Source organism: Hyposmocoma kahamanoa, unplaced genomic scaffold (genome assembly GCF_003589595.1).
Source record: "Hyposmocoma kahamanoa isolate Upper Pololo Valley unplaced genomic scaffold, ASM358959v1 166, whole genome shotgun sequence".
Classification (NCBI taxonomy): Eukaryota; Metazoa; Arthropoda; class Insecta; order Lepidoptera; family Cosmopterigidae; genus Hyposmocoma; species Hyposmocoma kahamanoa.
Window position 1 is genome coordinate 1,891,793 of NW_020653601.1, and position 11,289 is coordinate 1,903,081.

The 11,289-nt window shown below is 37.9% G+C and overlaps 1 protein-coding gene across 1 annotated transcript in view; it reads right to left on the reverse strand.

The window, feature by feature from the left end:
- Positions 1–365, reverse strand: part of LOC113225540 — a 63,950-nt gene extending 63,585 nt beyond the window's left edge. Inside the window, exon 1 of the mRNA XM_026457864.1 lies at positions 272–365. Within this exon, the coding sequence (XP_026313649.1) occupies positions 272–280 (9 nt within the window). The 5' untranslated portion in view covers positions 281–365. The remainder of the gene's footprint in view (positions 1–271) is intronic.
- Between the last annotated feature and the right edge of the window lie 10,924 nt (positions 366–11,289).

The following is an 11,289-nucleotide window of genomic DNA, read 5'->3' on the forward strand; positions in this document are numbered from 1 at the left end:
GATCGGTCTACTTTCCTGATCGGTCTACTTTCCTGATCGGTCTACTTTCCGGATCGGTCTACTTTCCCGATAGATCTACTTTAATGATGCGTCTACTCAGATAATCTCAGTACAGAGAATTTAAAAATCCAACCTCAAAAGTTTTTTTGAAATCGGTTAAATCGTCGGTTAAGTCGGGTAAATCTGGATTTACGCCCTAGTTTGCCACCCTTAGAGTTGGAATGTTTTCTTTTGCACGACGTATTAAATAATATTAAAATGAAGAACTTACCACACCCATTTCTAGTTCAAATTCGAGACCGGCGTTAATACAATTTGCGAAAAAGGCGTCTTTAATGTTTTCAATATCTTCATGCGCTGTGTCATCAACAACAATAATCAAATCAATACGTCTTTTTTGATCTCTAAAATATCCCGTATGGTTCAAATCCTGAGAAAAATAAAAGTACCGTTTTCATTCATTCATCAGTATCTTGTAAATAAAAAGAGTTGGCCTTATATATAAGGCCAACTCTACTATAGTACCACTGCAGAGCACAGGCCGATCTATCCCCTCGGAATGGGAGGGCTTGGGCTGTATTTCAAATGCTGGCAACATAAATCCTGAAAATCTGGTGTAAGCCCAGACTCGAACCCGAGACCCTCTTCTTGAGAGGCGGTAGGTCAAACTATGTAAAATAGTGACTCTGTTCTATAGTATAATATCTCATGATCGTGACGCGATAATCGTCAACGAGTCTTAAGGATCTTTTCAGATTTAAACTCAATAAAAATACTAATTAACCATCGTAATAGACATCTCCTAAAGATTGCCAGACTAGCCGGTCGGACGTAACGTGCATCCATCGTTTACCCCCACTGCCAAATATCAAGTCTTAAGTCAATAACTTAACAGTCCATAATAATTTTACTAATTAATGCACAAAGAAATTTCAAATCAGCGCGGAAACGAAATAAGTCTAAATTAAGAACAGCTTTCGCAGCAATAAAGGACGTTAGTTGTACACCGAGTTGTCCCAGTACAAAATTGTTTGTTCGTGTCCTGAATTTACTTGAGAGGGTGCGTCACCGGAGAGCGGTAAAAATTATTTCAAATAACGGTTTTCAGTAAAGTTTTTTTTGTACTCAATTTTGGTGATATTTTTTTTCATTTAATTACTCGAATCGTGAAATATTAAAGAATATTTCAGGTTACCACACTGGAATATTAAATAATGCTTCAAGATGATATTCTACAAATATTTCAATTGTCACCAAAATTGAGAAAAAAAAACATACCTGAAAAATCACTCTTTTACAAAAAATATACGTTACACCATGGTTACACCTACGGATATTGTCTAAGTAATGTGATACACGATACAATGTTCTGTATCCTATAGATAGGTAACCGTGGTGCTTAATGGTTTGAACTATTGCCTCTCAAGCAGAGGGTCGTAGGTTCGAATCCAGTCAGTCTCAGAATTTATGCGCGAAATTTAATTTGAAATTTATCGTGACCTTTTGGGTGAAGGAAAACATCGTGGTGAAACCTGCACGTTGATGAAGGTTCACAACCTTCGGAAAACACGCGTGAAGTCCATAACCCGCATTGGGCCAGGGTGGTGGAGACCCGTGCCTAGCAGTGGGACCTAAAAATTGGGTTAATGATGATGCACTTTATCGGAACATATAAATCCTGAAAAAATAATAAATAATTTAAAAAAAAAATCTGAAACGACACGCCGCGCCGCCCGCAGTAGCCATCGGGCGCTTGTCACCGTCAGATCTGTGACAAATTTCCATCACCTGTTCTAGCCCTTTGACCACCATAAACGCTTTAAAACGTCTTACATTAACTTGGCAGATTTCTTTTAATTTTTTTTTTTTTTTTATTGAAAACCAACAGCGTTAACAATATCATAAATATACAAAGTAAACCTTAGAATAGCACAGCCAATAACAGCTTTTCTAGAATAAAATTTAGTATATAATACAACACCACAAAAGAATCAGCCGGTTTCTAATGGTTCTGATCATCCCCAAAAACGTGGTGCGTGCGTGCGTGCGTACGTGCGTGAAACACACACATGTGTGTCTGTATGTCCATGTGTGTGTTTTAGAGAGAAAGATAATGTGACTGTGTGTATATAATTGTACAAATTCTTACAAACCGAAATATGAACCTACTTAAATATAAAATAGCTTTGAACTTAAATTTAAACCATTTTTACTGTGATGAGTTAATCTAGATACATAATATAAATAATAATGGATATATTGAAAATGCGTAAGTAAATATAGGACTATTCACTGGTATTGCTAAAGCGAGTTAACGATTCCTTTTTTTAAATATTGCCTTAGATTGACAAAAACGCTTGTGTTCAATAAAACGTAAATAATACAGTTTAGCAAGACGAGTCAGCAGACTGTTCATAGCGCAGTTTGTCGAGCACGGTGGTATATAAAATAAGGGTGTGGGACGTGTGCGCCGCCCCGGCGCGGCGTGCGGTAAACGATTAGAATAATCCGCATATTGCGGTGACCAGATACGCCAATGACGCCTTAAAGTGTCAATGAAACCCTTTAATTTTCAATTGAAATTCATAAATAAATATTATTATATAAATATGGATTCATAGTTGCATTATATGTTCAGTTATGTACTTCTTTGACTTAGGAGAATTGAATTAATGTAAGGTGGACATTCATAACATGTCACATCGCTACATGTCTTGTAGACTTGTCGTCGAGGGAACCAGTTTTTGTCAGTGGCGGTCAAAAGGCTTACTAATTATTAATTTACAGCGCGCGGTTTAGGGGTTGCGAGAGGCGGTTGGTCGACTGGTGGGGTCTCTCTCATCTCCAAAAATTAGAGCTTGCGTTGGAATACCTCACCCTTAATTGCTTTCAGCTTATTTCACTCAACCCCAGTAAATTTATACTCACTACTTGTATAATGTTATATTATATTTGTAGAAGCAGCAGAGCTCCTTGTGGAAGAGCTACCTTACCCATTTCTGCCGCCAAGCAGTAATGTCAACATTACTATATTCCGGTTTTGAAGGGAAAGGGTGCTGGTGAAATTACAGGTACATGGGACTTGTCTTGACTTTGTCTCGGGATGACGTGCGCAGTGACAGTGCTTGTGCAGCTTTTTAGATCTTTATGAGGTTGATCCTTAAGTACTTACCCTGTAGTCAACCAATTCGTTCTTGTCCCACTGAATAACTTTAGTGTCGGTAACTAAACCCTTAGTTTTTGAATGATCATATGTAGAGTGCTTTGGAGCAATCTGTTTCACACGTTCTTTCGGAGCAGTGTCAGGTGTTTCATCAGCACGTTCTAAATCCTCGCCTGCTTTTTCTTCAATATCTTCAGCACCATACATAACAGATCCACGTTCTGAAGCAGGTCTTTCTTCCAATTTATCACCAGCAACCAATTCATCAGCAGCAAATACTACAGTGTGTGAATCAGGGAAGTCATCCATGGTGAATTTAATTTTTTTAATATCAACGTTAGCTGCACATACTTCTATATTTGATTCAAATGTACGAACTTCATCGTTTTTCGTAATGCTGCTATAACTATTTTCTCCTTCCACTTCACCTCTACTACAACTCGCCGTTTCCATACCAAATTTACTCTCACCGAGTAGTGAAGTCCGTTCATTAAGTCCGCTCATACTCTCATCGGGAATATAAATCTGCTTGGTTATATTAGTTTCATATTTTTTAAGTATAGAAGTTGTTTGTAGTTTCTGTTTTTCTAAAACATCAATATTGTAGTCTATTGCTGATTTTTGAGGTACCGCATCACTAATTTCAAGTCCAGATTCTTCTATAGACTCTTCAGTTAAATAAGTTACATCAGACATACTCGCAGATAGCACGTTACTTTTTACCTTTGGAACCGTTTCAGTTTCTAAAATACTACCTAGTCTGCCAGCGGCTTTCAGTCTTGCAGTCAAGATTTGAGCCCATGGTAACAACAGATCTTTCTTGTCGCATATATATTGCACTTTGTTACTACTTGTTTTGTAAGCAAGAACAAAATCGTCTTTAGTTGCCATAGCTGGTGTGACACCTTTGTTGAGAGCCGCAATATCATCAAAGGCGTATTGTCGTTGTCGGGGTTTAGAATCATCTTCTTTTTGACCGAATTCTTTATCTTTCTTGGAAGCCATAACGTAGGCTTGTCAATTATATTTCACAGCACAACTGAAATTCTGTGAAATATAAGCCAGTGAAAAAATAAATAGATCGCAGTCTCAATGACAGAAAAGAAAACAAAATACTTTTTCAAAAATCCTAGGAGAACGGATGTGTTTTGTTTTTGTATTTTTATTTTTCATTCTAGTATTGACCCGTGCACCAAAAAGTTTTAGTTTTCTTTTTGCATTTTTTTTTGTACTTAGACCATTGACTTATTTGTAAGTCTATGACTTAGACGAGTAATGATCTTTTAACAGTATATAAAATCATTCTTCTTTTTGTCGTATCGATGGCATATACTATACTATTTGCTTTGGGGTAATGCCGCCGATATCAATAGAATCTTTGTCCTGTAGAAACGTGCAGTAAGGGCAATTTACAATCTGGGCCCCAAAGTATCTTTGAGAGATAAGTTTAAGGAAATTAACATTCTTACACTAGCCTCACAGTACATTTATGAAAATGTAATTTATGTTAATAGGAATAGTAATTTCTTTATGAAAAATAGTGACAGACATAACATTAATACGAGGAATAGAAATAAACTAGCTTTTCTTGATAGTCGTCTTCATAAAGTCAAAAAATCATTTAAGGGGCAATGTATACGCTTCTATAACAAGATTCCGGTTGATATACAAAATTTGCCTTTCACGAGGTTTAAAACTATAGTGAAACAAAAACTTTATACTAAAGGTTATTATACAACTTCTGCGTACTTGGATGACAAAAATCCGTGGTAGTAACCCGTTTAGCTCATGGAGGTAGTCTCGATCTCTGATGTTTCAAATAAAAAAAAAATATTGTAAATGTTATTTACAAAGAGCAACCCCTAGAGTTTCTTGCTCATTCTTCTCAGGGGAATCTGCCTTACGAGTGAGCGGTAGAGTTTAATATTGTGACGATTTCAAGTGTAATAATGCTTACCTATGAAATAAAGATTATTTTGAATTTGAATTTGTATTTATTGTGCCCCAGAACTCAGCCACGCCGACCACATCACTAGTAGCCGCCACTAAATCCTCAAGCGTGTTAGGGCACGAAGGTCACGACATAAGACGGGCCATCGTTTGAATCGCATCGCACAAACAGTCCAACGGTCGATTCAGAATCTTACGATAACAATGTAGTTAATTTTTTATCACTGACTTAATTTTTATCAAGTTGTTTTAATGCAAGACTAATGCATTCCTATACTTTTTGGCCATTAAAGTCTTAAAAATGTGAGCATATAAAAGGATTTTAATTTTTGTATGGGCCAGGTACATTCCATACATGCACTGTAGTTGTAAGTTAGTTGTAATAGTAGAGTAGCACGAAGAGAAAGATTGCTTGAAAGTTCAAAGTATATTTTCGTAATAAGTTACAAGTGTTAGGTGGCAAATCTTTCCTTAAGTAGTGTCTCTGTGGACAGTTGGTGACGTACTGAGTTAATATTAAAGATTAATTAGTTATATAAAACAAAAGGCTGCGCGCGGCCTAAGTAGGTTGCCGCGTGCGCAGATTTGTACTTTAGTATGTATGGTGAGACCATACAATTTTCGTCATAAGCGTTTTCACCGACTAACTCCGTAAACGCTGTTGGTAACTATATCGTATCCGAACCCGAATCGAAAGTTTAAGAATAGCTCGGAAAGCGCCCATCGATTCGATTACGAAATCCAGTCGAACAATTCGATTAAAATATCGATGAGTTCTGAATCACGGTCCTGGTTAGAATCATCCGAAAATCGCCACCTGAACAAATTTGTCCTTACTCCGACCAACTTGAGTCCGAAGCCAAGTTAAAGACTTGTTGCGAACCGGTCTTATACCCGCTCGGCACGAGACGCGGGGGAGGACGACACGGCAAGCGTGACGTCACGGCGAGCGGCAGCGGCGCAGGGGCACTCGCCTTATCGACAGCCACCGGCGACGGTCGACCCCTATTATTTATTTATTATAAACGAGGACACTTGTGATTGAGACGGCGAATATACCAGTCCTATTGTAATACAGTCCACTTTTATTTCACGTCCCTTAGGACCCTAACAGACTTCAAGATTGTATGTGTCGTGGTTGCCATTACACCCAAACTCACAAGACAAATATTTCTGCCGGCCAGTCAATTATCTGGCCGGCAGAAATATTTGTTGTACTTTGGACGTTTGCGTGGCAGTCCAGCATGATAACCGTTCAGCCACTGAGGCAGTCGAACGTAAAAGACTAAGTGCAGAGTTTTTCAAGCAATTATAACTTTATGGTGGTGTTGCAGCCCCATCAACTCCAATCCACTCATGAAATTCACACTCCATGTACTTAGTCTTGAACTGCTTTGGACTTAGAGCATATTATATGATCTAAGGCCTTGGACTAGTTTTCTCCGTCTACGCCTTGAGCTGTTCCTGTGGAGTTAAAGGCAACAGCGCCTAAATATTAAAATTGTTTTAAATACATAAACAGTTTTTGCTTTTCGTTTTTTAACAGGCACTTTTTATACGTCGTGTGAGACGTGTGCTGTCGCTTCATTCGGCTTTAATCTATCGCAAAATAAAGTTGTTATCACAACTCTGGTCTTCTATTAATAATATATTGGACCCATTATGTTTCTGAAACAAATGGTGTTGCAATGCTGAAACAAACTAAGCCTATATAACGTATTTCTCAATAATCGCTTGTGTTCTCAATAGTAGCTTGCAATTATTGAGATAAACATAAGCGCGAAACCATCCACGCGGTAATACCCAACTCTATCCTATTGTCCAAACAGGTTGATATTGACCTTTTTAAGTCTAGTGTTGCACCGGTAAAACGTTAATTTGTTTTTCGGCTAGTAGGTATTTATTTTATTAGTGTTGCGAACTTGTTATAGTATAGTTATGTGGATAGTATAGTATAGTTTGAGGCTCATTAATTTCATAACGTGCGTCTATTGGAGAGGATCTGTAAATTGGCTCTCCATCTTTATTAAAGTTTTTGTTCTATAAAATAACCGTTTATCTTCCAATAAATAAAAATAAAATAATATCTATGTTGACCCCAGAGCTGTATACCATAGGTTCAGACTGGTATTAGGAATTGCCTATACAATAGTAGTTTACAGTAGCGAGTTGTGAAATATTCCTTGGCATAGTCGGGGCTTGAACTTTTTGAAGAAACAAAAAAGACTTACTTTAACGTAAATTTCTTTTCCTATTTTCCTATTTATCGTATTAAATGCAACACTTATCAGCAGACAAGATAGTAGTTTACTTCATTTCACAGGTTAACTTACTTTACACATAAAATAACTATAGTTTTTAAAGTAATTTACTAAATTTTATGCAGCCCGATTCGATACGAAAGTTTGTTAGTAAATAAACTCATGAATGTTAAGTGTTGCTAATTTAATTACCCACGAATTACCATGACATTCTACGTACATTATTTACGTAGCCCCTTAAAAAGAAACACCCAAATAGATATAGATACATATGTAACAACACATACATTTATCGTTGAGATTTACAAAATAGAAAGTAAATGTTTTTTGTATTAATTTGATATTATAATAATTTTGTTACATCATTTTAAGAAAGTTTTACATCTGTCAGTGATTCCAATGAATTGAGTGAGAACCTTATACAGAAATGCATTATTATTTTAGAGAGTTAATCAAGTGAACACAAAATTGATGTAAAAAAATGTAACATTTCGTGTTTGTATGTATACAAAGTTTTGAGACATGGCGCTACAATAATTGTTCACGCTGTTTTACCTAGGTATTGACCAACTTCCGGAAGAAGCAGCTGAAATACGAAATAAAAACTTCCTCTTGTGTATGTTACCGGAAATATATGAAATCTAGGAATTGTATACAAATCCTAGGAAATGTATACAATTCCGAAGCTATCTAGGAAATGTATAAAATATTGTTTCAAAAACTATTTGTTACAAAAATGTCCTAGAAAATGTGTACAATTCCTAGGAATTGTATATAATTCCAATATCGTATTAGGAAATGTATAAAAATAATGCTTTCTGTAATAAAACACGTTGTTAAAATGAGAATAATATTTTTTATTAAAGCACTCATTGCCCAGAGGGACTTCCGCGTTTGTATAAAAAAAACCTAACTTAACCTAAATAGTCAAATTCGTTTCTGCCCAGACGAAGCTATACCCTCCCCTCGCCCCACTATCCCCGCGTACCCATTGAAATCTCAAATGTTTTTACATTTCCGATTGCTATTTAGGAAATGTATAGATTTCCTAGAAAATGTGTCTAATATAATTTATTTTATACATGCCAGGCAAATGACTCCACTCCACCTGATGTTAAGTGGAAAGTGGTATCCAAACGCGAAGGAACCTAGTGCAGCGATGGAATCCTCACTGCACTAGCCACCTCCACCCTGCCTGCCTACAATATGCCTCTTCACGCCTCGTTTGAAGGACCTCATATTATAAGAGGGAGGGAAGACATGTGCCGGAAGGGAGTTCCATTTGTCAACCGTGCGGCAGAGAATGGAGCCACCGAACCTTTTAGTACGCGATGGAATGCGGCAGGTAGTGAAACGGTGACTACGAAGGCCAGCACGCGTGCTTCTGAGCAGGAACGGGGAAGGGGGGATGAGGTTGAACAGCTCTTCAGAGCACTCACCATGGTACATGCGGTAAAAGGCGCTAAGCGATGCAACATCTCTACGCAGTTGCAGAGGTTCAAGGCGTGATGAGACCTCTTCGTCGCCTATGATTCGAGTAGCACGACGCTGTAATTTATCCAAGGCATCGAGTAAGTACTTGGCGGAGCCGTCCCACAAGTGCGAACAATACTCAACGCAAGACCGGACCTGTGTTTTGTACAGCAGGCATAACTGGTCCGGCGTGAAAAAACGTCGCACCTTGTTCAGGACTCCGAGTATCCGTGAGGCTGTTTTGATCACAGATTCGATGTAGCTCCTTGGATTCAAATCACAGCAGATTTCCATACCGAGCAAGGTGAAACTGCTCTGAGGTGAAAGTGCTGTGCTCATCAGAGAAGGCATGGGAAGGAACGGCGACAATTTTGTTGTTAACGCGCAAACCTGTGTTTTCTTGGCGTTGAACTCAACAAGATTACTGGATCCCCATGCAGATATGAGGTCCAATATCCTATTGAGCTCAACGACAAGATCAGATCGCTCTCTGTCAGTATCGGCGCGCCCAGCTGCGGGGAATCCGTGATATCCCCCATGAACAGTGCTATCATCTGCATAACAATGAATATTCCCAAGTGGAAGCATATCATTGATATGCAGAAGGAAAAGCGTGGGAGATAGGACGGATCCTTGCGGTACGCCAGCATTCACATTCACGAACCTCAAAATGCTGCCGTCACAAACGACGCGAATTCTCCGCTCACGAAGGAAATCGGCAATCCAGCTGCATAACTGGGCTGGCAAACCGTACGCCGGGAGCTTGGAGAGAAGAGCTTTGTGCCAGACCCGATCGAACGCTTTGGCTATATCGAGGCTAACAGCCAACGACTCGCCACGTTTGTCTATAGCCTCACCCCAAATATGCGATAAGTACGCTAGAAGGTCACCCGTTGATCGTTTCGGACGAAACCCATACTGCCGATCATTAATTATGGAGTGATCTTCTAGGTATTGGGTCAGTTGTTTGTTAAGGATCCGCTCTAAAACCTTGCATATTATGGAAGTAATGGCTATGGGACGCTAATTATGCGGGTCTGATCGGTCGCCTTTTTTGGGAACTGGTTGCACATTAGCCTCTCTCCAAGAGTCTGGCACACGACCTGAAGAGAGTGACAGACGATACAGTCGCGTTAGCACGGGGATCAACTCAGCTGCGCAGTTCCTAAGTACAATCGCTGGGATACCATCAGGACCACTAGCTTTCCGGACGTCGAGAGACTGCAGCTGCGTACGTACATCGCATTGTCTGATACGAATATCAGACATCGTGTAGCCACAGTGAGGTAGAGTTGGTGGCTGTGCGTTACAGTCGTCATGTGAGACATAGGACCTTCTGCTGCCGGAAGCGTCGGCCGCAACATCCACTTAGGTATAATGAAGATGACGATGGGTCTTATAACGACGAATCCGATTAATATTATATTTTTTGCAATTAATATAAACTATTTTTTTTTCAATACAATGAACAATATGTGTTTCAAATACAATATATAATTACTTAAAACTGCTTTTTGTTACATGTCAAATCGATAAAAATCACAAAATAATTTCGAGCAACTTTTGAGGTCAAATACTTACTCCCCTGTGCGTCGTCCGCTTCTTGTGCGTAATACGTAAAGTTGACCTCAAGTAAAATAATTAATCAGAGAAGACTGAATGGTATAACAGTTGTCAGAGCATTAATAATAATATAATTCTTTAATAAAGAAACGTGATCTCAAATTATAGTCCCTCAAATACGTAATTGTAATAAGGAGACTGAACTTTAACTAACTTCAGTATAAGGCAAGGTTTAATTTTTTTTCCTATTGTTTATTTTGAATCGAAATGTGTTTAAGGGTTAATAAATAATACATCTGGGATTTGAACAAATAAATTATACATGAATTTTCTTTGTTTTGTTCTAATTTTATAAATGTCCGAAATTAATGTATCTATATAAAATACTATATTTTCTCATCTCTTTATATTCCCAATCCAATTAACACTTCGTCACAATACACAATAACACAATGTTAACATCGCTAGTTTTGTTATAATAATATTAAAAAATATCACTTAAATCTAATTTTAATTTTCCTTTACATACCTATATCCACGTTGCCAACCATCAATGTATCTTCATTATCTGTCATTTCTTCTTCTTCGGTCACATTTGATTGTACTTGTCCGATAATATGAGTATAATTCAAGAATTTGAGAAAGTTTTTAATAAATGAACATAATTTCGACAAAATAATAAATACCAAACAAACCGACGGATTTTGCACGCGTTCACGCGCGTCACGCGCGTCACGCGCGAAAGTGTAAAGCTAAGAAAGATAACTAAACATTTGACACTGATTTCTTCAGAATGTAAAGTTTTGGCACTGTATTGTTGAAGTATTTGAAATTATAATTATTAATACAAAGATCGAACACTCAGAAAAAATTCCTTCG